The following is a 26,657-nucleotide window of genomic DNA, read 5'->3' as shown; positions in this document are numbered from 1 at the left end:
CCACACTTGAAGCTTGTAAGTAAATAATCCATGTGGATTGTATCAATGTCACTTTCCTTGGTGTTATTATATATATTATAGTCATATAAGACACTATCACTGGAGCTGGGTGAAGGCTACATAGGAACTCTCTGTACCATTTTTATAACTTCTTATGAGTTCAAAATTATTTCAAGAAATATTCTAAGGGGTGATATAAGAGTGAGAAGAACAAAAAATTCTGACCTGTCTCAGCTTTTTTTCCACAACATAAAATCTCAGTAAAGTCTATGCAATGTCAATGAAAAAAAAAACAATTATTGCCAAGAATTAAATGCCAAGCTAATCTGGAATCCATGTGCCATGGTACCTAAAGAAAACTTATCAGCTAGAAAAGTCCTCATTAGTATTTACTAACTATCCATTAAACAATTACTCCAAAAACATACTATCATTAATGAGAAATTCATTAAAATTAAAAAGTCAAAATAACATGACATGCCAATATAGAAGGACTGGCAAAAGGCATTGGCGGTAATGTAAGCTGATGCAGCCACTGTGGTACACAGTATGGAGGTTCCTCAAAAAAACTAAATATAGAATGACCATACAATCAAGCAAGTTTCACTCCTGAGCATATAGCCAAAGAAAACAAAAACAATAATTCAAAAAGATATGTGCACCCGAATGTTCATTAACAACATTTACAATAGCCAAGATATGGAACAACCTAAAAAGAAGAGTACTTTAATTATACTGAAATATAAATTCACTCTGCCAGCTCAGAAAAGGTGAAACTCCGTGTACTGATGGAAAAGCCCTTGTAATATATTTCATCAGAGCAAAAGTCAATGTTCACTACAGGAAGAGGCACAGAATAAGAAGCACAGAGAGAAATTCCTGATCTTAAGGTAAGTCTTTCGATAATGCCTCCTTGTTTTATCTTAAACTTTTGACATTCCCCCCATATAATACATGGGCTTCCTGGTGGCTCAGTGGTAAAGACTGCACCTGCTAATGCAGGAGATGCGGATTCGATTGCTGGGGTAGGAAGATCCCCTGGAGAAGGAAACGGCAACCCACTCCAGTTCCAGTATTCTTGCCTGGGAAGTCCCATGGGCAGAGTAACCTGGCAGGCTACAGTCCACAGGATAACAAAGGAGTCAGACACAACTTAGGAGCTAAAGAACAATAATACATAATACACAAATATGAATGAATAAAAACAAAAATGTTCTGAAGTCAAACGAAATTTTTTATTTTCAGTTACCATTTGGATTCATCTATATGATTATTTTTTCATGATGAAAATTAGAAGGTGACCATAATTCTTAATCTAAATTTTGAGCTTCTCACAGTGGATACTCGCAAAATGTTAAGAGAATGGTTTCCAAAGAAGGAAAGAATATAAATTTTCAATTCAGATATTTTAAGCAAGTATGAATGACATTTTTAGAAGATTTATTATTTTAAATATATTCTTGAGATAAGACTCAAGAATAAAAGCATCTTCAGTCCTACACGTGACATCCTACGTATGTCACAAAAACAACTTCATAAGGTTCTGTTCCTTTCAAAGCAATTATTGCCAATTATTCTTCAATAAAGTTTTTTAAAAGTTAAATATTCATAAAATTTCAAAAAAGAGAGAAAGAAAAAATTCAGCCAACCCCACAGGGGTCCAGGCTCCAGGGACCAGAGCCACACTGACCATACTAGCCACAGTGAGGCTCCTTGGACCTGCTTCATGGGAGAGAAGGAAAGGAGGTGCTCGCCAGGCTAGCTGCTCGACAGAACCTCCTCTGCTTGGAGAAGGACTAACATGGTCCAGCTCTATTGCAATTATATTCCATGAACTCCAGCTCAGGACAGGATGTAGTAGATAAGCCATAAAAACATTTTTCTTCCCCTTTCCTCAAAGTGCGTTAAAAATAGAGTCACCTAGAGTTAACTAAGCAGTGACCTTCAGAGAGTTTTAAGACAAGAAAAGTTTGATCCAGGGTGGTATCATCTCTGCCACTGCATGTCTGCTACCTTCAGACTAATCCATACCATACCTGAGTTGTGTTGAAAAGGCAGAATATGTAGCTGAAGATGACCCTGATGTCATCATTATCAGTTAGCATTAAGTATGCCAGAATCCAGGTAATTCCAAAGACAACTGCAACAGATAATGTGCTAAGAATCTTCTTTAGGGATGAAACCTTCTTTGTGCTAAATAAGAGAAAGCAAGAAAGAAAATAGGGTTCAATTCAGGTTCTTACTTTTTAATATCATTAAAATTTAACCTCCTATTGAAAATACATGTTCAGCTCCACATATACACTGTTCATTAAACAACATTATGCTTCAGGTAGAAAAACCTATGCCACCCTGGATAAAATATATGTATATGAAAAGAAAGAAAGAGAGAGAAAGAAAGGAAGGAAGGAAGAGAAGGAAAGAAGACAAAACAATGATATCTGCTTAAAAGCTCAAGCATAAACACTTCCTTAAATACAGGCAAATTTCACAAAGAATCAACTTTTACTTGGAATGAAATCTGATTTTAGTGATTATCACTACTGGATCAGTAATTCCTTTTTCGGGGATCTGGGACCTTTGCATGCTATAGGTTGATAAGCCTTTAAAGTGTAGCCTTTCCTGTCAGGCTGTCCATATTCCTGGTATCTGAGCTGGGCCTTATGACTTACTTTGATCAGTGGGACATCATCAGCATTTGTTTGGCAAACAGAGGCTTGAAAGCATTCTGCTCATCAGAGTATGCCTTTTCTTAGTGCTCTTTGAAGCCCTGAGAGTACTATGTGAAGAAACCTGGACTGGTTTCTAATGGACAGTGAGACCACATGGAGCAGAGATAAGCTTCCCTAACTAAGTAGTTCCCACTCAATCCCAGTCAGCTACCAACATCAGCATGAAAGTGACATCCTGGATTATCCACCAGCATTCACACTGGCCCAGACCAAAACAACCACCTGACCAACACTCAAACGTACGACAAACAATAAACATCAGTCAGGCTAAACTGCTAAGTTTGGGGGTAATTTGTTATACAGCAAAACTGAACCGATACATAGAAGATAACTTGTTAAAAATTAAACTGTAACCCACTCTTCATTGTAATAAGTCAACTTAAGAACCATGGGCTGTCAGTCAAAATTTTGAAATGAATCTGTTTGATGGCTATGGCCTAAATGATACTGCTCTGTATAAAGGAAATTTAAGAATTCACAGTTAGGCTAACAAGACTTTACCAAAGCTTTCTTCACTGCTAAGAAACATGTTTGAATGAATGCAAGTGATAGTCTTTTCCCCACAGTTCCCCTCAATATAGGCTATCATCCATATAGGAAATATGATAATTACTCCTGACTGGTAAAGTACACATTGAAGATTACATTCATACTAATTATGATTGTTTTTCAGCCATCTGTTCATACAAAATAGATCTATTTAGTGACCAACGAAGTTCACAGATATACTTACAGTAAGTCTACTTGGATTAAGCAGTCTTATAGAATTAAGCCTGAATTCATAGCTTCATTAGCACTGTGTTCTAACCAATTCATTCTGTAGGATATGGAAGTGGGAGGACTGTATGTGTTTAATAGTTTCTGTTCTTTGTCTCTCCAATCAAAGCTCTTTCTGGATATCAGTGATGACAATGAAAATACTTATTGAGGTCATAAAGGTTACAGAGTGGAATAATTAGTTCACAGGAAGTAATAAACCAGACAGTGCACACCCTATCCGCAGGGAATGTGGGCCCAATGTGGGTTCTAATTTTTTCCAAGAGGAAATATAATTTTTAAGTGAAATCTTTCAGCTTTTATGTTTGCAACTAATTTTCAAAAATTTAAAGTCATTATGTGATTCAGGCAATACATGTAAAATATAACCTACAGTTACCAGTTTGTGAAATGAAAATACAGTCACTGGCATCTCCTCACAACCCTCTCATATTTTTAATTATTCAAATCTGATCTCATGAATATTTGGGACTGGGAGATAAAATTTTTTCCTTGATGCCTCTGGGTTTAGTTTTTAGTTAGGCTTATATAGCACAAAAGTAACTTAAGTAATGCAGTAGACTCACATTATAGTATCAATGCTGGAAGATGAGACGATCCACTTTCCGAGACAAAGTGTAAGAAAAAAATCTGTGCTGCAAACCACATATTCTTGCATTTTCCTGGAGTCTGAAATCTCTTCCAGGAGCAGTGAATGTATTACTGTGCTATATTATGTACTATATGAACCACGCCTGACAACTTCTCTTTCACTGGGAATCTTACCTTGTCAGATTCTGATTATTCTTCCACAGTACTTTGATTACAATGATAATAAACATAACAATGTTGCTGATGAGGATAAGGGTCACAGGTACAACGAATGACCACAACAATGGACTTGCTATCAGACCACTGCTTCCTTGAGTTGCCAGCCAGCAGCTGTGGAGAGAAAATAAATGATTTCAGCAAACTAAAAAAAGTATACAAACTCTTTTCTATGCTGTTCACACTACTGACATTCACTTGGCTGAAAGATCTGCTAAAAGTCAGTAACCCTTTGCCTTATATATATATATTGGAGATGATTTTCAAGAATTCAACTGACTATAAAAATGAAATCCATTGATTCTGCCAAATTTCTCTGTGAGACTGTATGGTCTAGTGGAAAGAAAGTGGACTTCTGAGTCAGGCAGTCCTATATTTAAATGTCCCTCTCTGTCACTTACAAGCTGTTTGATGTTAAGTAAATTATTATTTTATTTTATATTTGAATATGTAACACACTCAGATGGCTCAAAATTTTAAAGGTACAAATTATCACAGAGAGACAAGACCCTTCCTACAACTATCTCTGGTCACCTAGTTTTTATCTCTGGTGGTATTCACTGTTTCTTATGTATTCTTCTAGAGTTAGGCTATGCATACACTGGCAAAGGTGTACATTTTCCTGATTCTGAAGCAGATGATAACATATGATACTTCTTACTTTACTTAAAAACATATCTTGGAGATTATTCCATATCAGAATATAAAAGATTATCCTCATGATTTTCACAGCTGCATATTATTCCATCATTTCATTATACCATAAATTATTTAAACTGTCTCATGCATAGACATTTTTAAAAGTTTAATGATTAAAATTATTTGATTAGCTCTTTCATCTTACTGCATCTGTTTTTGTGTTGTTATTTTTTTATTTCTGACTGTGCTGACTGCTGGGTCTCGGTTGCTATGGGGGCTTTTTCTCGATACAGAGGGCAGGGCTGCTCTCCCGCTGCCGTATGTGGGCCCCTCACTGTGGTGGGTCCTCCTGTCTCAGAGCACGTACTCCGGGCACGCGGGCTTCAGCGGTTGCAGCCGTGGGCTCAGCGGTTGCAGCCCACGGGCTCAGCGGTTGCTGCTCCCGGGCTCTGGAGCACAGGCTCTACAGATGTGGTGCACAGGCTTGGCTGCTCTGCAGTATGTGGGGTTCTCCAGACAAGGGATTGAACCTATGTCTCCTGCCTTGGGAGACAGATTCTTTACCAAGTGACAGATTCTTTACCACTGAGTCACCAGGGAAGCCCTCATCGCATCTGTTTTTGTCTTCTCGTTATTGTTGGTGGCAGGTTTGGTGGCATATTTTTCCTAATTTATGAAATGCAGTAATCATCTCCTGGCATTGTTTTAAGAATAAATTCATTCATTTAATAAGTGTTTATACAGTACATGCTATGTGCCACCTTGTTCTAGATACCAAGATATTAACAGTGAATGAAATACCAAAATTCCTTTCTTCAGTGAAGTTATTCTGGTACAGGAAAAATAAATAAAACTGATGCATTAATAAAATATATACTATATATCAGATGTTAACAAGTGCTGTGGAGAAAAATAAAACAGGTCGTGAGGGTAGTTACTACCATATATATGTGTATCTGTGTGTGTTGCATAGGGGAATTGGGAAGGAAGAGTTTCATTTTAAATAGAGTGATCAGGAAAACCCTTATGGAAAAAAAATATTTGAGTAAAAGTCTGAAGTAGATGAAGGGGAAGGGTGCTCTCGGCAAAGGGAACAGCAAGTACAAAGGCTCTAAGCTGAGAGCTTAAGGAACAGGTAAGCGGCCAGCGTGGCCGGAATAGAGCAATGTAAGCAGATGGGATTAGTAAAAAGACGCAAATTATGTCTGGGCTTTATAGGTGACTGAATGTACTCCTGGCGACAAAGAGAAACTTGACATGATCTGTCTTTAGTGTTTAAAGTGTTACTTTAGACGCAGGGATAACAGAAGAGCGCATCCAAAAGGAGGAAGTTGGCCAGGAGTCTACTGCAACAGTCTGATGGCCTAGACCCAGGAAGAGGAGATGCCAAGAAGTAGTCTGATTCCAGATACATTTAAAAGCAAAGCAAAAGGATCTAGTGATAGGTTAGATGAGAGACATAGGAGAGTTACAAGTGACTCCAAAGCTTTTGGCTGGAGTACCTGGAAGATGGAGTTACCCCCAACTGAGCAGGGGAAGATGATGGATGGGAAGAGCAAGTTTGGGAAGGAAACCCAGGAGATGCACCACCCACTTCTCCCTGTCATGGGAAAGTGTCAGGAAGACAATGGGGTATTAATGAAGTAATGTGAGAAGCCCTGGCACATATTTGGCAATCAGTTAATTTATGTTTTCTGCAGGTAAAACACCATTATTATACATGCTAAAGTATTTCTAAGTTGTTTTGCACTGGAATGTTGCTACAATTTAAATTATTAGAAATTATTTGTTTTTCAGTTTACTTTCATTTTATTAATTTTTATTGAAGTAAGTTTATTATTTTTTATTCTTTTTTGGGGGTATAGCTGCTTTACAATATTGTGTTGGCTTCTGCTGTACAATGAAGTGAATCAGCTATATGTTTATATCTTCCCTTCCCTCTTGGACCTCCTTCCCATCCCCCACCCCACCCATCTAGGTCAGAAATCATATTTCTAAGAATGACTTAAGAGGAAATTGTGATGATATTCAGATCTCTGTTATGAATTTTAAAAGTGAAAAGGAGTGCTTACAGTCCATTAGTAGATAAATTCGGTCCAACCTTAAGTAAAATGGTGAGAAAGAGCAAAACTTATCTTCAGGGTTTTTGGTTTTCCTGTCCTTTCATCTGTAACCAAAGGACAACCCCCCTCCCCCCCCCCCCCCCATCCCCAACCTCACAATCCCCTACACAGAAGAAACAGGAGGGCACTTGGCTAAGAATTTAATAAAATCCTACTGAGAGGTACTGTAAAATCTCAAGATACTTCTTTGGTGACTAAACAAGTGGCCATCAAAGTTTTAAATTAAAAAGATGGACAGATTTCTGACCCAAGCAGCCTAGAGAAACACAGTTTAAAAGAGGATAGGCTAGAGAAAGAAAATGAACATCCAGCTCTATTGGATAAAGACAGACTTGTGAGTTACGAAACCATTAAGACAAAGATTTATCTTTGTCTCTTTGAGTCTTGAGTTGTTTAGATAACATGATTTCTAAGAATCACTGTTTGTACTTTTGTTGTGTGTGTGTGTCTGTGGGTGGGGGGGGGGTGTGTGTGTGTGTATGCATACAAATGTCTATGAGGGCCTCAGTTACCTCACAGAGATTGGGAGACCTGGGCGGGGAACAGGCTGGGATGCCCGAGGCCGTGAAGAGGTGTGCCTGAGGAAGAGGTACCTCCTCCCCTCCCGCATCTTCCATGTTACTTGGAGAGATAGTCATTATCGATTTGTTCTCACAAAAAGAGCCTCTCTTTAGTTATTCTGAAACTAGTAACTCAGATTTTGACACTGCTGAGAAGACAGGTGGATTCTACATGGAGACTAATCCTTGTAGGAATGGGATTTCTAGAATTAAGATTAGAGTCACAAGCTCCAAGGTGAATCTGACGAACGGCTATGAACCTGAGGTCTGAAGAGCATTATAGGTGAACCTCAGATGAAGCATTTAACTCCCTGGTGATTTTGTCATGAAACATGGGGAAAGATAGCTGTAGCAGATAGAGCATAGCTTCCAGAAAATTCTCCCTCAAGCATGATAATGTCCCAATGGTTACTATAACCCTTCAGGGAAGTCTGAAACAGCCTACATGGTGGGACAGAGATCTGGGGGATAGAGCGTTAAGCAGGAGCGTGGCCTGTCCTGCAGTCACCCCTTAGTTGGGTCCTGGCAGAAGCAGCAGCAGTACATCAAGGGAACTGGGGTAGGGATTTCAGACATGACTGGTACAACCGGGAGCCACGGTTGGGGGCAGGGAGTATGGTATATTGAGAAGCAACTTCTGGGAGCATGACTCAAGAAAACCCAAAAAGTCCTTCCTCTTTCTAAACATATCCTGAAGAAATGTGAACCTTGATGCATGTGTACCGGGTGGAAAGGGAGGATAAGGGTCCAAGATGACGCTGATATTCATGTTACACATCCTTTCCTTTCTTCCCAACTCTTATTTTCAGTTGCCAGCGTCTTGCCTAACATCTAATACTGTACTCGGGAAAGAATCTGCTCCCAGTTCTTTACATCTCAGTGTGAATAAATTTAAGACAGCAGGCCTCTTTCTACTGAAGACTTCTATAGGCGTGGGTCTAACCCTGTGGCTAGTTAGGGTGGGAAATTAATAATAATGCAATTTGAGTGAATTACCTCTCCCATGAGATATCTGCATCTTACGCTTGATCTTCAATTGTGGAATTAAAAATTTTAAACTCATCAAAAGATATTTAATCTCAATTAAATGGAAAAAAAATAGTGTCTGGGGCATGTGGCTGCTAAAGTCAAGCCAGGCAGTTAGCTCCCTATTTTACACTTGGTCATGGTCAGACCTAGAAATAGGTGAGCGCCCTGACACCACAGCCTTCCCTTGTGTATACTTGCACATTTCCGAGAGCTCTGTTCTGATCTAAGTTGGTCTGAGAATTAAAGCAGAATCCAAGGATAAGAATGACTGCATTTATAAAGTAAGAAGGAAAAATAAATTAAAAAGCCGTTACCATTTGGCAGCAGAACTACACATAGAGTTCACCCTAGCTTTCTTCTCAATCTCCTCATACAAATACCATCTCCTCAAGCAAATAGCATGCATTCAGGTACTCCCATTGTTTTTTTCCCCAAACTTTAAACTTTTTATGTTGTATTGGAGTATAGCCGACTAACAAAGTTGTGGTAGTTTCAGGTGAATAGCAAAGGGACTCAGTCATACATGTACACGTATCCATTCTCCCCCCAAACTCCCCCCCCATCCAGCCTGGCACATAACATTGAGCAGAATTCCATGTGTGATACAATAGGTCCCTGTTGGTTATCTGTTTTAAATATAGCAATGTGTACATGCAGGGACTCCCATTATTGACAGTTAATTATTCATGCGGGAGTCACAGAGAGAATTTATGCATGATAAATCATCATGAAACACTCACTATAATCGTATCAACACAGAATTGGTTCATAAGGATGGAGAGTGCTCAAGTTATAAACTGTTTTCACACTTGCTTGATCCCTCACAGTAACCCCAGAGCAGGTATTACTGTTATTGTTATTCCCATTTTCTAGATAAGAGACTAAGATAAGGGGTTACTAAGGATCACAGTTCTTGTTCCCAATGATTTTCAGAGGTAATGAAAGAAGACAAATTTAATATTAAAAAGTTCACATTTATAAATTTAGAAGGAAGGTAATTACTTCTTCTGTAAATGGATTTATCATAGGAAATATTCATGTCATCACATTTAAAATATAATGTGCTTTTTGTTAATTTAAAATACACAGTTATAATATGACAATTATAAGGTGAGATGCATATTACAAGGACCTTTGGACTCGATGTCATTGAATAGCTACACTCAAAAAAATAAAAACTTACATTTCCTCTTGCCGGTAGTCTAACTCCCACTGTGAATTATTTCCATTCTGAGAACAAATAATTCCCACTGTCACAGCCACCACTATAGCCGGGACTCCTAGGTGATAAAGACAATCGCAGAATAAATAATTTACTCAAGCCTGGGATTAATTATAAAAGACTATGAATGAATTATACATCTGATCTTTTTCAGGATGTATTGTTCTTTCCACTACAGACAATGTACTAAGTGATCTACAGATGCAGTTCAACAGTGGACATAGTTTTTCAGTGTTTTCTTTTCCCCTTTCAATGTTGGCTACGCGTACCAATCCTATACCATTTCCAATCTTTTTGTAACTGTTAACACAATGTCCACTCTTAAATGGCTCAATTCCTCTTTCATTTGAATAAATTTAAATTTAGATAACACTAAAACAACTCTCCTTTGCAGGAACCCATTAAATTTTTCAAATTATTTTTCTTGAAAGAGACCCTCTGACTGTCTTGAAATATTTTTTTTTTTAAAGTAGCCAGAAGGTTGATTACCTGTGGTCTAAATTTCAAGTCTAATTAACAGAGATGTTAAAGGAAATGAACATTTTGAAGTTAGCATAGAATGTGTTTAGGATAGATGCCTTGATCATACCTGCCTTCTTCTCAGAAGACACTCCCTCAGTAGACAGAAGGCACTCTCAGTGATTGCTAGGTTTTCCATCTCCCCTATCTGAAGGCCTGGTACTACTAGGTCTTCCACAGGGGTTTGTCTAAATTAAATGCTTTCAACAAAATTAAATTTCTGAGCAAGTAGAGAAGCAAACTCTTACCCCATCCAATTAAAGAGGTAAAGAGGATGAAATGCTGAGGAAGTGGCTTCATGGTCCTAATCAGCAGGAAGCAGAGCTGGGCCGCACTGAGTCCCATCCAGACAAAGGTCGCTAACCCAAAGTAGTGCAGCAAGACAGCAACCGCAGTGCACTTGGGATTCGCGACGACAACAGTGTCCTGTCTGAGCATTTCATTCTCACTCAGGTTAGCACCACTGGTCTCACCACTGCTTGTCTCTATGTTCTTATTGGAGTTTTCAACTCCAAACACGAAGAAGAGGTTGAAGATCAACATGGACGCACACAGACTAACCAACACCCAGGTGACTGAGGTTTTTCTGACTTTCCTGAAAATGAAAAATACAATTAAATAAACAAAGCAGCTACAAAAAAAGAAACTCTAGTGAAATCGTGAGGTGACAAAAGGATATTATTACCCATGTAAACCTAGCTCATAGCCCAGTTGGGCCAGCTGGTAGATAGACCTTCCCAACTACATCAGAGAAACAATCTCTCCTCATCTGATTCCCACAAAGAAGTGAGTTCAAGAAAACAGGTTGATACCTCCTTTCTTGAAACTGTGTTCTAATCAAAGGTGACAGCTGTTCTCCAGAAATGCCCTTTTGTTAACTCTATTTCCAGGAATTTCCAGGCCCTGTGTATCCCCCTCCAAGTGACCTGATACAACTAAAGGAATGCAGCAGATGGCCTGGCAGCCAGGACCAAATTATCTGTGGACAAAGTGATGCTTAGTCCACAATATGTTTATATTTCTATGGCCCACAACAAGGTCTTCTAATGTAAAACAGAGCTTCTAATGTATGCAGGTCAGGAAGGAACAGTTAGAACTGGTCATGGAACAACAGACTGGTTCCAAATAGGAAAAGGAGTACGTCAAGGCTGTATATTGTCACCCTGCTTATTTAATTTATATGCACAGTACATCATGAGAAATGCTGGGCTGGATGAAGCATAAGCTGGAATCAAGATTGCCAGGAGAAATATCAATAACCTCAGATATGCAGATGACACCACCCTTATGGCAGAAAGTGAAGAAGAACTAAAGAGCCTCTTGGTGAAAGTGAAAGAGGAGAGTGAAAAAGTTGGCTTAAAGCTCAACATTTAGAAAACTAAGATCATGGCATCCAGTCCCATCACTTCATGGTAAATAGTGGAAACAGGGGAAACAGTGGAAACAGTGGCTGGCTTTATTTTTCTGGGCTCCAAAAATCACTGCAGATGATGATTGCAGCCACGAAATTAAAAGATGCTTACTCCTTGGAAGGAAAGTTATGACCAACCTAGACAGCATATTCAAAAGCAGAGACATTACTTTGCCAACAAAGGTCCGTCTAATCAAGGCTATGGCTTTTCCAGTAGTCATGTATGGATGTGAGAGTTGGACTATAAAGAAAGCTGAGTGCCAAAGAATTGATGCTTTTGAACTGTGGTATTGGAGAACACTCTTGAGATTCCCTTGGACTGCAAGGAGATCCAACCAGTCCATCCTAAAGGAAATCAGTCCTGGGTGTTCACTGGAAGGACTGATGTTGAAGCTGAAACTCCAATACTTTGGCCACCTGATGCAAAGAGCTGACTCATTGGAAAAGACCCTGATGCTGGGAAAGATTGAGGGCAGGAGGAGAAGGGGACGACAGAGGGTGAAATGATTGAATGGCATCACCGACTCGATGGACATGGGTTTGAGTAAACTCCGGGAGTTGGTGATGAACAGGGAGGCCTGGCATGCTGTGGTTTATGGGGTCGCAAAGAGTCAGACACGACTGAGCGACTGGACTGAACTGAACCGAGTGTAAAAGAGGGCTTCCCAGGTGGCTCAGACAGTAAAGAATCTATCTGCAATGCAGGAGACCTGGGTTTGATCCCTGGTCAGGAAGATCTCCTGGAGGAGGGCGTGGCAACCCACTCCAGTATTCTTGCCTGGAGTATACCCATGGTCAGAGGAGCCTGACGGGCTGCAGTACATGGGGTTGCAGAGAGTTGGACAAGACTGAGCAACTAAACACAATGTAAAACATGCCAGAGGACTGTTCCTTCATCTGAAGATATAATTTGAGGGTGTAAATCCAAGTACTCTTTAAAACTCACGACGTATCATAGTTCTCTGTATATTATGGTATGAAAGTGAAAGTGAAAGTGTTCAATACTAAGGAACTATGGCATTAATGAGTTAGTGTTGTTATTTAGTCGTATCTGACTCTTATGTGACCCCATTGACTGTAGCCCACCAGACTCTTCTGTCCATGAAATTTTCCAGGCAAGAATATTTGAGTGGGTTGCCATTTCCTTCTCCAGGGGATCTTCCTTACCCAGGGATCAAATCTATGTCTCCTGCTTGACAGGCAGATTCTATACCACTGAGCCACTAGGGAAGCCCATTAATGAGCTATAGGACCACATTAATTTTACTTGATAAATATGGTATGTAATTTTCCTTCAAGTCACTTAACAAATTTTGTAGTTATATATTTATTTATGAATATTTCTTAGCCTCTCCAGGGCTGAGTGTCCTATAAAATGAGAATGATGAACTAAATCTCATTTCCTTTCTAGTTCCAAGAGGCTGTATTCTAACGGAAATATGCTGAGAGGAAATAATATCAGGGTAACAATTTCTCTCAAGAGATGAGCTTGCTTCTCTTCTTACCTGGTGCCGATCTGAAATATAATTGTGAGAGCCAGACCAGCAATGGACAGTGCACATCCAAATGTGGAAAATACATCTAGTGATTCAGGATATTTATATTTCTTTTTGAAACTCTGGAAAATAAGTTAAGATTCATTATTTTAAAATAGCTACTCTGAAATATCTATGAAAGTCAACATTGTAAAGAGTTACATTGGTTAAAACAGTCAAATATGTTGGTCAAAATATCCAGATATGTCTTTTTATATAAAGATATATTTTAAAAGGAAATAAATCAACCCCTTCATCTCTAAGCAGTATTCATGAAATAGCAGCTTGGGAACAGTTATCTAATTCAGTGAGGGAAGACATAAACACTATTCCTCAATGTCTAAAATCAAAGTTGTTTGTGTTATCTAAATTGGCTAGAGTTGTGTTATTTACCTGTTACATTATTTGTATGCACAACTGTAATCCAAGGGGAAACCTGCACATCTAAGCTCATGTACTAAAAATAAAGTTGCAGAAATATTTTTCTGGATATGAAAAGATATTCACAAGATTCTGTTCATTTTTGCTTTTGGAAAGGGGGACCTAACCTTTGTGAAATATATCTATATCACCCCAGTATTTTAGTTTACAGTCTCAGAAAAGTATGTTCCATATGAGTATGTACTCTTAGAAATGTGGAGAGGTAATAATGGTGGTCACTGGGTGAATAAAGACATATGTACAGAATTATTTTTGCCTGCCTGTACTTTTTAATTTTTCAAAATTGTTATTATTAGAAAAGCTGTATATGCTTATTTATAAAACATGAAACTTAAACATAGAGATATAATTTTAAAACACACAAGTTCCTCTTTACTGATATTACCCCACATCAAACTCTACCATCTCTTCTCCAGAGGTGTATTTTTATTTTTGGCTCTGCCAGGTGGCTTGTGGTGTCTTAGTTCCCCAACCAGGAATCACACCCGTGCCCCCTGCAGTGGGAAAGCACACCGTAACAACTGGGCCACCAGGGAATTCCCCAGAGGCGACCTTTTCTAATGTGTTTACAAATATTATCTACGTCTCTTGCACAAATATACAGGGTGTTGTTAACATAATCAGACTATTTTCAAATTGCTATTTTAATGTTTAAATATCATAAACATTTTTCCATATCAGTATATTTCTGCTTAATAAGTAGACTTTCACTCTATATGCATTGAGTATGTATTGCTTTAGTAGGAAAAAAATAAAAATAAACTTCATTTTAAAAATAATCATAAGGGCTTTCCTGAGGGCTTTACCTCAGTGGTAAAGAATCTGCTTTGCAGATTCAATGCAAGGGACCAATGCAAGGGACACAGGTTTGATCCCTGATCTGGGAAGATCCCACATGCCACGGGGCAACTAGGCCCAGGCACCAACTATGAGCCCAAGTAGCACAGCTACTGAAACCCTCACACCCTCAAGCCTGCGCTCCTCAGCGACAGAAGCCAGCACAACGAGAGGCCCGTGTACCGCAACTAGAGAAAAGCCCGGGCAGCAACAAAGACCCAGCATGGCTAAAAACAAATAAATACAAACAAAATTATGTTAAAAAAATAAAAAAATTATAAGGCAAAAACGTCACATTACTTCCTACATGTAGTATACTAAGTAGATGACAAAGAATCATAGAATATATAGATATTTAGATCTTAGAAATCATCTGTTCACTCAGAGTCTATCTGCTCTTAAACTTTATATATTAATACAATTCTAATCACCTTTTAAAAATTTTGCAACTCAAAAGTAATGATAAATATTAATATGTGGGCATTGAGGCAGATTCAGATATTAGTAAGAACAGTTGAAAGTCTGACCTCAAAACAGGAGGAAAAAAACTATGAACATATAACCTGTATCATTTAATATGTAAAGCAATCTGAGTTTTACACAGCTATTCAGTAATACTAATGATCTTAAGATATCAAAAACATTAGAATTTTATCTTTACCATTTTCTGATTGAGAAAGCAGATCTCTCTATAATGCAAATTATAAAATAATCAAAATGAATTTTAAATATTTGGTAATTAAAATAAGAAAATGATAATTACTTCAAAAATATTTTAAAAGCAAGACTCTTTAATTTGATATTTTATGCTATACCAGTATATTGTGATCCCCATTAGCTTCCCAAATACGAGTATTTCTTAGCTAACAGAAAATTAAAACATCCACTTCTTTGGAAGATTTATAGTGTTAAGAGCCCCTTAATAAGGAGAAGACAGTCTGCATCCCTCCCCATTCCACTGCAGTATAAAAACATTCCATCTAGCATGAAAAATAAATATTTTTCCTTTTGCCAGAATAATAGGTTTCTGGAAATGCAATAAATGAAGCTCCTCTTCCTAAAAAGGTCGGTTCAAGAACTCTCAAGAGGTGTGTAAACACCTGCATACCAAAGCCGTGACCAGTTGCTCACACAGCGTAGCACCAGAGTGAAAAGAACACATAGAGTAACTAGAGGACAAGTAAGCTCTTCCTCTCCTACCTTCTGGCATACACTTAGTAACGTAGATGATTATAATGGAAAAAGCTTGGGTAACTTATTCAAACTCACCCACAGCTATGTACATACTGACCCATCTTTAGCACTCAGCTCTGGCTGTAGCAACTTCATGCTTCAGACATGCAAGTTACACATGCAAGTTAGCTGAATGGAGTCTGTCAGCTCCTCTTTTGCACATGGGCTCCCTTCTCATTATTAAATACACAGTACTGACTTCATCTATCTTGAGACTATTTTGCAAAAAGCTCTATTCTAATTGCCTTTACCAGCACTTTTTTCTCCCATTCTCTAACTTCATTCCTTGTTTTCCCATTTAATCTACGTTGAGTTGAGTGTCTATGGAAACTAATCCCCAAGTTATCTCCAATCAGCACACAACAGAATCGTGTATAAGTAAAACTCTTGTCCAGAAGGAGATTACCATGTAAACCCTTACCATTAATACTGCAAAGTTAGTAGTATGGTTGCAGTAGCAGTATAGAAATCCATCAGTGGCCCCCCGTTTGTGACAGCCGTGTGTGTCCCAATCCTTCATGGAAAAATTCCAATAGACGCAGGCATAGGAATGAAGCTGGAATTCTGTTCGGTTGTACTGTGAATTAATAAAACAATGGCAAGTGATTTTTTCAAGATGCTTAACTGTGTGGAAAAAATCATTAGGCTAAGATAAGCCTGAAGTGAAAGTTTTAGTCACTCAGTCATGTCTGACTCTTTGCAACCTAATGGACTGTAGAGCCCACTAGACTCCTCTGTCCGTGGGATTTCCCAGGTCAGAACACTGGAATGGGTTGCCATTCCCTTCTCCAGGGGATCTTCCCCAGCCAAGGATTGAACGCAGGTCTCCTGCATTGCAAGCAGATTCTTTACCATCTGAGCTACCCGAATGAGAAATCAATTGTATGATTATGTACGATATGTACTGATACAAAGCATAACATCTTTATTACAGATTAAGGAGAAGAAAGAGGATATAGAATTCAAAGCAATTAATTTTGCACTTAGCTAGTGTGATAAAAATATGGATGGGGGATAAGTTAAAGTCAGTCCTATCATACAAACTTTCAAAGAGGTGTTCTGTGGATTTCTTTTGCCCAAACTGTCCCTGCTTTTCAAGAGTGGGCTGAATTATTTCTGTTAATGGGAAGACTCACCCTTGGATTAAAGACCATTTCAACAGAAGCACTCTGATCTTCCACGTTTTCATCTGTTTTGCTTGAGACAATTTTTTGACTAAAGTCTGATTTAGTTATAAAAGTTTTTGATTGGAAAAGCTTGTTGTTTTGATACACTACAAAGCCACATGCCTTGACATTAACTGTGAGGGGGGAAAAAGACACTAAAATCAATAAGGGAACCCTAGGGTAAGTAAGAAAGTCCCATGCCATCACTGAGCTGCCTGACTGCTTAACACTCAAGTGAAATACAGAAGATAAAGGTCTGCTGGCTGCCTTTATTTAACAGTAGCATCTAATTAACACATATAACATATGGTTGGCCATTCCACCCACATTCATTTTTTTCCTAAGATTCCTTATATTCTAAATGGAAACCATAATTTCTGCCTAATCCACCTAAAAAAAAATACCAAAAGGATCTCATGTATAAAGTAAACATCCTTGCTTTCTATGCAGTGAGACAGTGAACATAATGTGCAGGTAGCTCAAGACCATGTTGCTGCCCCACTGACAGTCATCGAATAAGAAACAGCAGAGAGTGAGCATCAGGACAGCAGTGCCTAGAGGACTGCTCTGGGAGGTCTGGCTCCTATTCAGAGGGACTGAGCAGAGACCAGTTTATTAAATCACAGAGCCAGCAGCTCAAGTTACGCATAGCAGGGATTCTTTCAAAGGAGTAAATACTTTCCATCAGCTCTTGAACGACTGGTCTTCGCTATTTCAGGACAATCACAGGCTTTTTCCCCAAGGCTGAAAGATGACTGGGACACATTCCTTCAGGACACTGGAAAAAGTGGTCCGCTGCTTCTCAGAGACCCTACCAGAGCATGGCTGCAGCAGGGGGCTGCTGGCCATGGCAATGGTCAAACAGAGCCCCCTTTGAGCTGCCTCCTGACACTTCACAGACCTCTGGGCCAGATTTAAAACAACAGAAGCAATAATGAAGATACATTTTAGCTGAATAAATTCCCTAAACTCTGATATCTTTTACAAGTGAAAAGCTTGCATGTATTTGTGTGTGTGCGCATGTGTCTCTGTGTGTATATACATACACACATAGATATTATATACAAGTACAGAGAAAACTAGAATGGTGGTGATGGGACCAGCATATCAGTCTTGTGCTCTGAGAGATTGGTAGGTAAGGCCCTGACAGCCTCCCATACATCCTCCACAGCCCCCACTTTGCTCTGTCCTCTTCTGGGAAATAAAGACATTGGCTTCTGAAGAGCTCTCACGTCACACTGAGCCCGCCAAATTGTTCCTTCTCTGTCACACTAAGTGACAAAGTTAACCGTAATGTAGTATGGCTGCTTTTTAATCTTATTTTTATAAAAGAATGACATGCTTGATGTAAAACCCAAATCCATATAAGTATATACATTTAAAAAATGAAATTCCCTACTCACCCCTCTCCTCACTCCTACAGTATTCTGGTTGTTTATTAGAAAATTATCTTTTCATCTAGATAATTAGATTCACTAGAACAAATTATGCTTACCATTATCTTATAATTTTAAAAGAATCTCCATATTTCAAGATATAATCCTCCTTGATGTTTACTTATATTTTCTCTCTCTTTTCTTGATCAAATTTATCAGACGCTTGTGTATATTTCATTAGCCTTTCATGGAATCAATATTTTGTTTATCCATCTAGCATTTGTTAATTATGTCCCATTTTTATTAATTTATGCCATTTTATTAATTCCTCTTTTCTAGATTTGCTAGCAATTTATTTTACTTTTTATGCCTCTTTAGGTGAATGCTTATTTTTTAACAATTTCTCTTATTATCGAATAGATTTATTAAGGGAAATACACATTCCTTTAATTACATCTTTGTCCATATTCCATAGGGTTCCATCTATGGAGTTCTCATTGCTACTAATTTTCAAGTAATCTGTAATCTGTCCTTTAATTTCCTTTCTAACAATGGTATTTTAAAATTTCTAATTGGATAAAATTTTGGCTATTCTTAATGGTACGTTTATAGTTTCATTGAATTGTGGTCAGGAACTATGTCCTGTATAGCTTTATTTTTTAATTAACTTATTTTTAATTGAGGGATAATTGCTTTACAATATTCTGTTGGTTTCTGCCATACATCAACATGAATCGGCCATAGGTAAAATGTGTAAGTTTTTCTATTTGGCCTAATAGTTTTTGAAGCACTCCATAGATATTTGAAAATAATTTTTATTATCTATTTTCTGTCTATAAAACTACATACACACACAAATGTATATAAAGGTCAAATTTATTAGCTATATTTTGTCTACTTGATCTTCAGTTTCTAGAGTAACTCTGTATTTCTCCCTATAACACAAGGTTGTTGATGTGACCTTGTATTTCCAATAAGTTTTGCTCATACACTTCAATCTTGAAGTCTTTTTAAAAAACTTAATATAAAAACATGCTCCTTTTAGTCCAACCTGAGTCTTTGACTCTAGACAGTGTTACTTCAACCCATTTGATTCTAATGATAGTTTATATGAAATTAAAAATTATATCTACCTTTCACCAAACACAAACACAAATTCCAGATTCATTAAAGACTTAGATGTAAAATTAAACACTAAAAATATTCAGAAGACAATATAGAAGACTATAATTGTGACTTTAGTAGAGCAATGGATTTAAATACCAGTTATAGAAAAAAAGATTGATGCACTGGACTGCATTATAAAGTAAAATTTGTGTATGATAAATGACATGAAAAACCAAGTAAAAGATAGCTACTATTTACTTTTACCAAGTAAAAGACTGGAGGGAAGATATTTGTAAGAATCAGTTAGCCAATTAGAATTATATAACCAATGAGAATTATGAATTTAGTCTTTCTAAAATATGTACTTTTTGGCACTGGATTTTTTATTTGGAGAGAAAATAAAAGTAAATGTGTGCATTCAGTCTGTTTTATTGCAGTCAAATTGTCAGTTTTAGACTTTGAATAGTACAGCCATGACAAATTAGACACAAGAATTTCTAAAAGGTTATATGCAAGATGATAAGGAGCTCATGATGGGCACCATACTAGGAGATAACTGAAAATCAGTACTGCTACATGATGACTGTCAATTACATAAAGTATCCCAAGGACAAGTCAATAGGATGAATTTAAGCCTGTGAGTACCATTCCACTAGTAAACATGGGCAAAGTTTATGACTGAGTACTTTTTAAGTGTATTTTTAAGTATAAAACTGAGCCATTTGGCTACATTTTTGGTGGAAAACAGATTGTGTTCATAAGCCAGAGCATTTCAATTCTGTCACCCTCCAGTGTTTTTGAAAAGAAAGACAGGGGGAAAAAATCATCTCTGTGGCCTAGAATAATAGACTTGAGATTACCAAAATTTGTCAGAGCTCAAACATATTCACATGCAAATTATTCAGTATGTAACTTAAGTAAACATAATTTCTTGCTCAATGGACTTTAAGCTGTTAATTCCATGAATTTGAGTGCATTTTTCAAGTAACGTAATTTGAGACCTACTTTTCGAGGTGTTCAGCAAGATCTGAAGTTCAGCCTGTTCATCGGGATTCAGTTTGTCTACGTCTACCTCTACAGACGTGGAACCAAAAGTCAGAGAATCGCTAGCTCCTATGAGAAGGAGAAAAGGCAGAATTTTATAAAAGTCTACACTTTCATGAATAGAGCATTATTGGTAGCAGAATATTCTCTGCTATTACAAGAACATGAAACAAACAGCTCACCTTTCAGTACAGTGAACAGAACACCTGTAGACCCCTCATTGCCTCCTGAAGAGAAATTAACTGACTGTATTGCTATATTAGGTTCTATCAATGGCTGGGTGCCCAAAGACAAGGAATATGTCTCCATTTGCTCAATAAGCCTGCATAGAAAAAAAAATGTAACAACACACTATTATTGAGACTTGTTATAAAATCAGTTGTGTGTGTCCCACATTCCAGCAGCAAGGGATGCCCACAGAACTCAAGCAATCACAATATTGGCACGATCCTGTAACAAGATTGATTTTCTTTTTAATCAGAGTCTTATTTTGTTACATGTACTTTCTTCTTCTTTTTTTAACTGATTCATGTCGATGTATGGCAGAAACCAACACAATATTGTAAAGCAACTATCCTTCAATTAAAAATAAATTAAAAAATAAAGTTATACAGGACATGGTTCCTGACCACGAGGCAATGAAACTACAAATGTACCGTTAAGAACAGCCGAAAGTTTTCTGGTAAACTCCTCGTACTGTAGGGTACCTTGGATACAGATGCCAGAAAGCTGGAATTCAAGGAGGACAGATTTCCCAGTAGAAACAGTCTTTGTTATATTGATCTTCTCATAAAAGGACAGCACTGCCACGCCCTCCCATTGACCAGTCACGTGATTCTTGTTTCTCCAGTGTTGAGACTCAATATCCACGTATTTTAACTCTCTCCTCTCACCCAAAGCCCACGGATTTCAAACCATTTAAGTGCTGACTCCTGAGGTGACAGTTCATAGGGAATTATGGAGGAGCGGGACACCGAGCTCATTGCCTCAGCTATTAACTAAGCATTGCAGCTTTTCACAATGCTTGTTTCTGCTCTGGATAAGTTCACAGATAGATCAGATGGACAATGGGAGGGAGCTGAGGGCATCTGTTAATTTGGTGTTCTCCAAAGATAAACTGGCTTAGGCAGTAAAGAATCTGCCTGCAATGTGGGAGACCTGGGTTCAACCCCTGTGTCTGGAAGATCCCCTGAAGTAGCAAGTGGCAACCCACTCCGGTTTTCTTGCCTGGAGAATTCCATGGACAGAGGAGCCTGGTGGGCTACAGTCCACAGGGTCACAAATAGCTGGACATGACTGAGTGACTTTGACTTTCAAAAATAAGTCATAAGATTGTTTCTTTTTCCTGTTTCCCATAAAAATATTTGCACTTTTTCTGTTCTTGACAAAACAAAATGTCTATGTCTAAGACAACAGGTTCAATCTGATTTTCCCAGAAATGAAAAAATTTCATTAAAATGTAATTATTCTTCATTCTGAAACTTTATTCCTGCCATTAATATATCTTTTCCCTTCCCCAAGTAACATTAAAAAAAGAAAATTTTAAATAATTAAAGAAATTTCATAAAGAGAATGTGGTAACCATTCATAAGGAAACAGTCAAGTAAAGTCACTGTTGCGAAAGTTTTCCTTTCATAATACTATTTTCTGTAATTTTCAGCGATTCACACTACATATTTCCCACTTAATGAATAACAATGAAACCCCAGAGCTGCTTTCAACAGGAGGAACACCTAACAAGGCTCCAGCCTGCTAGGAACATAATTCATTCCACCAACAGCATCTGCTGAGCATCCACCAAAAGCTCAGTACCTGTGAAACACTGGGGACACTAAGAGAAGCTTCTTCAGGCATTGAAGACTAACAGGGAAAATGTGCTAGATGCGTGGGAGTGTTTGCCGTTTTTAAGGGTTGCTCTAGCCTTGGCCACGTGTAAGGCGTTTAATCCTCCCATATTATTCTTTCCTCCTCTTGTCATTATGATCGGATGATAGGTGGGTTGCCGGTCAGGAGACTGGCCATCAACCTGGTACAAATGACTAGAAGAAGCAATCAGATCCCCTTTCACTCAGGAATCTTCCATTAGTGCAGCAATTATATCAGAAAAGCCTGGCTTTAACAGGGCCCAGAGAGGTCATTATGTCTGGCCCTCCTTATCTCAGGTTTCACATCCGTGGTTGGTTGAATCTGCCAATGCGGAGCCTCCTGATGATACAAAGAGCCAACTACACCATTTTATATAAGGGACTTGAGCATCTGGGAATTCTGGTATCTGTCGGGAGCAGATGAGGTAAGAGAGAGTGTGGTCCTGGAACCAACCTCCCATGTATACTGGGGAAAGACAGCATATCATTGTAAGAACAAATACAAATTTGAAATGAGAGGCTTAATTATTCCTGTTGAAAATAAGGGAAGCTATTTCCCTCCCCTGGGAATGAAAGAATGGAAAATTAGAGTGAGATACACCACGAAGGTTGGTGTCTATCAGGAGAATTTGCACCCTGGTCTCAGGTCAGTGGAAGAGTTGCCTCAAGGAACAATCTTCCAAGGAAGAGAGGAGAGAGAGTACCTCTGCTGGCAGGTCACCAAGATTTTTCTAAAGGGTTGGTGACCTGATCTTAGAGCTAGAAGCTGAAGATAGAAGTCTTATCTATATGAATAAAGACCTGAGTCCACAGCAGTTTACGCAAAAGATCACCTGGGACAGGGTAAACTGATAGCCCATCGTTAGAAAAATAAGTAGATTAGAAATTCAGAACGGGAGGAAGGAGGGTCTGATTGTGGTTTTATCAATTCATATTTCAACATGTCCTATATTTAAATGTTTCATTTATTCCTTTACACACCTTCTTTGATGCCATTTGGAATTAACACATAAATCACACAGCCTTTTTTGTTTTCCTTCCATGCCAGAAGACAATAAAAGTCATAAATGTTTATTGTTGGGACAGTGTTTTCATCTGTCTCATGATCTGTGACTTTCTCAGCTGAATCCCACAGTGGCTCTTTCCTCAGCCTTCTCACCAAAAACATCCACTCTTCCCCTCTGACTCCAGCAAGACTGCAAACACAGAGCCTCCAGCTCTGGAGGGAGTTCACTGAACACAGACTCTGGATCTCACAGGTGCTTCCTTCTCCAGCTTCAAGAAAAATGGGAGCATCTACACTGCCAGTGAGAAGGGTCCAGACTCCCAGTGAAATCTGAAGTCATGAAATATACCAGTTCAATTGTTTACACCGCTACTGCCATCTCTCAGAAGTATAATCTTGTGAATGTTCTGCTTCCTGCTTTTGTGCATCTTCCACTTTGGAGACTCAACACTAAATAGGTATTGGTCATAATTATTAGAGAACTGAGAACTACTTCTAGGAAATAATAGGTCATGCAAACAAAGATTGTGTACAAGAATGCTGATTGCTCAAAATATCAAAAGACCTGAAGCTATCTAAATGTTCAGCAGCAGAGAACTGCTTAAATAACAGTTCACTCATATTATGCAGTAATCTAAAATATGATGTAGATGCATAGGTATTTATATTCAGAAGATGTTTATAAGGTATTATAAAGTGACAAAAACAAGTTCTAAATTAAAAAAATATGTAGTAGAAACCTCCCTGGTGGTCCAGCGGTCATGATTTCACTTTCAAATGCAGGAATGTGGGTTCAATTCCTGGTCGGGAAGCTAAGATCCCACATGCCATGTGGCCAAAAAACAAAACATAAAACAAAATCAATACTGTAACAAATTCAACAAAAGACTTTAAAAAATAGTCCACATCAAAAAAATCTTAAAAGAAAAAAAAGAGTATGTAGTAGGATATACACACACAGAGGAAAAAATCTTGAAGAATATATACCAACAGGTTAAGGTGAGACGATGTTTAAATTTTCATTCCTCTACATAGTTTCTTTTTCTATAATGAGTATGCATATTTAATTAAATTTTTAAAGAGTTAAGAAAACTGTATAGAAGATAAAAACACATTGAATCCTAGTGAGAGACCTCTATGAACAAAGTACACAAGTTTTAGTATAAATGCGCAACCAAACATAATCCGTGACATAGGAATCCGAAAGAGAGAAAGCAGGCAGAGTTGGATCCTCTTTTTTTTTTTTCAGTGTAGCCTTGGGAAAGCTAAGGAAAGCTTAATCAAACTACACTAGGATCTCGGGAAGAGCTGAACTAGGGTGGGGTTGGGGGTGCAGGGGAGCTGGAAATGTGTCTTGCAAAGCTATACTGTTATTTGCAGTTCTGTGCACTGAGAAAGGAGCTGGAAGAATTATGTACGCAGTGGCCATGCCAGGCTCAGGCTGGGAAAACAAGTCCTGATCTGAATCATCCCAGTTACTCTACGCCCCAGCCCATGGCCACTCCTGCAATGAGGAGTTAGAAAGCTACGGCTTTAGTCTGCACTCCAGAGAATTAGCCGTTTAGTGTATCCGCGGGAGAAAGAAAGACACCTCTGTTAATGCTGTAACCTAGGAAAGTAAGCAGCACTGCATTAAGTGTTCCTTCCAAACTGGAATTGTGCTTACGTTGCAAAGGCATCATCACTATCAGCAGCAGTAGCAGCTCTTTGGAAAACATCTTCACTGGCATCTAGAAGTTGACTCACTGTTGTCACAGCAACTTTTTTCGCCTGCGAGGAAGAAGGTATTGATTATCACAGAAGACACCCTGCACAGTATCATCATCATTAGAGTTACCATGAATGATCACGGCATCAAGCGGCACCGTTGGTATGGTAATCTAGAGATGTTTTTCAAAACTAAAGCTTTGGTTTTTAATCTCCCTAAGAAGGCAGAGAGAATAAAGGCAAGGCACAGTGAAGATCTAAACTGAGTTGATTAGGAGGCTCAGGTCTCTGAATCTGACCTCAAGGTGTTTCACAGAACCTCCACCCTCAACCCCAAGAGCACAAAAGCAGGCGCTTGGACACAGAGGCAGAAACAAAATGAGAAGAGCACAGGGCTCTTCCAAACATCGCCGTCCGCAATACTTAATGTAAGACCTTAATTATACTTACTCTGACTGCTAGTAACTATTAGGCTTAGTGAAATTATTTCCAGTTTTCTTAAAATTAAAAACTCAGAAATATGTCACACACAATGTCTCCACACCTGATTACATTTTAACTGCCTTCTTTACGAATAGTGACACCATTCTGTCTTTACGGGCTAATCCTGTCATAAATTCTATGTTTGGCAGCCATTATATTTCTTTCAATTTCCATATTTATTAACTTGCAATTTGAATCCCACTTTCTTTCCAAAGGACCTAGGATAACAAAAAACATTTTTTAAAAAATAAACTATTTAAAAAGAATAGAATAAAACAGATGCTTTCAGGCCATGCTGATATCCAACTAGCAGACACTGGGTCCTTCCATACTGGTGGTTTATAAACCCTGCTAGGCCAGTACCTAAACTGTGCCAATTGGTGAATGCTGCCTGCAGTTACCATTTTCAGGTACCAGAGTTTAACAGGTTATGATATCAGAAATATAAACTAAACTCAATTTTTTGGAAAACCAAGACTAAAATTCAAATATGCTCAACAGAAAGGGATCACAGTTTAAAACAGCATGATCCAAAGTGAGTTTCTTGGAACTCTAGTTATTTGGAACTGAACAGAGGTGAAAGGTCAAACACAATTCATAAACATATTAATACAGTGAAACAGACTTGTTCATTCCAGGGCTTTCCACAAGATTTACCATGATAATCATTTGTGACTATCCCAAATATTTGGACAAGAAGCCCTTTTTTACCAATATTCCTTTGAACATCTCTCAGAGACAGTGCTCTACAATATGGTTTTGAGCAACTTAAACCCTGCCCAAGCCCATACCTTGTAGTAAGGAGTAGAGTTTGAGATGTCTTTCTTTGTTCCCCTCCCTTTTTTAAAAACCATATGAGTTTTACCTCAGATGAAGCATTTCTGGATGTGTTAAAAATCTGTCCAACCACTTTCGTAGCAGACATGATGTTCTCAGGAGTTAATTTACTGGCATTCGATGTTAAAATCTGGACTTCATTAGAAATACTTTGAGACTGTGTTGAGATATTGACAATCTGTTTAAAAAAAAAAAAAAAAG

The 26,657-nt window shown here is 38.2% G+C and overlaps 1 protein-coding gene across 2 annotated transcripts in view; it reads right to left on the bottom strand.

Moving 5' to 3' along the window:
- Positions 1-26,657, bottom strand: part of ADGRG7 (adhesion G protein-coupled receptor G7) — a 56,664-nt gene that overhangs the window by 3,774 nt on the left and 26,233 nt on the right. Inside the window, exons 5-15 of one of the 2 annotated variants that reach the window (XM_043892777.1) lie at positions 26,485-26,634; positions 25,096-25,199; positions 20,741-20,880; positions 20,520-20,627; positions 17,002-17,165; positions 16,287-16,442; positions 13,325-13,437; positions 10,657-11,003; positions 9,851-9,947; positions 4,275-4,430; positions 2,037-2,193 (exon numbers count right to left, since the gene is read on the bottom strand). In XM_043892777.1, coding sequence (XP_043748712.1) covers positions 2,037-2,193; positions 4,275-4,430; positions 9,851-9,947; positions 10,657-11,003; positions 13,325-13,437; positions 16,287-16,442; positions 17,002-17,165; positions 20,520-20,627; positions 20,741-20,880; positions 25,096-25,199; positions 26,485-26,634 — 1,692 coding nt within the window. Of the gene's footprint in view, positions 1-2,036; positions 2,194-4,274; positions 4,431-9,850; positions 9,948-10,656; positions 11,004-13,324; positions 13,438-16,286; positions 16,443-17,001; positions 17,166-20,519; positions 20,628-20,740; positions 20,881-25,095; positions 25,200-26,484; positions 26,635-26,657 lie in introns of those variants that run through there. The other variant, XM_043892778.1, reaches the window with a different exon arrangement.

The sequence above is a fragment of the Cervus elaphus genome, chromosome 31 (genome assembly GCF_910594005.1).
Source record: "Cervus elaphus chromosome 31, mCerEla1.1, whole genome shotgun sequence".
NCBI classification, from domain to species: Eukaryota; Metazoa; Chordata; class Mammalia; order Artiodactyla; family Cervidae; genus Cervus; species Cervus elaphus.
This window is presented reverse-complemented; position numbering and strand designations above follow the sequence as displayed.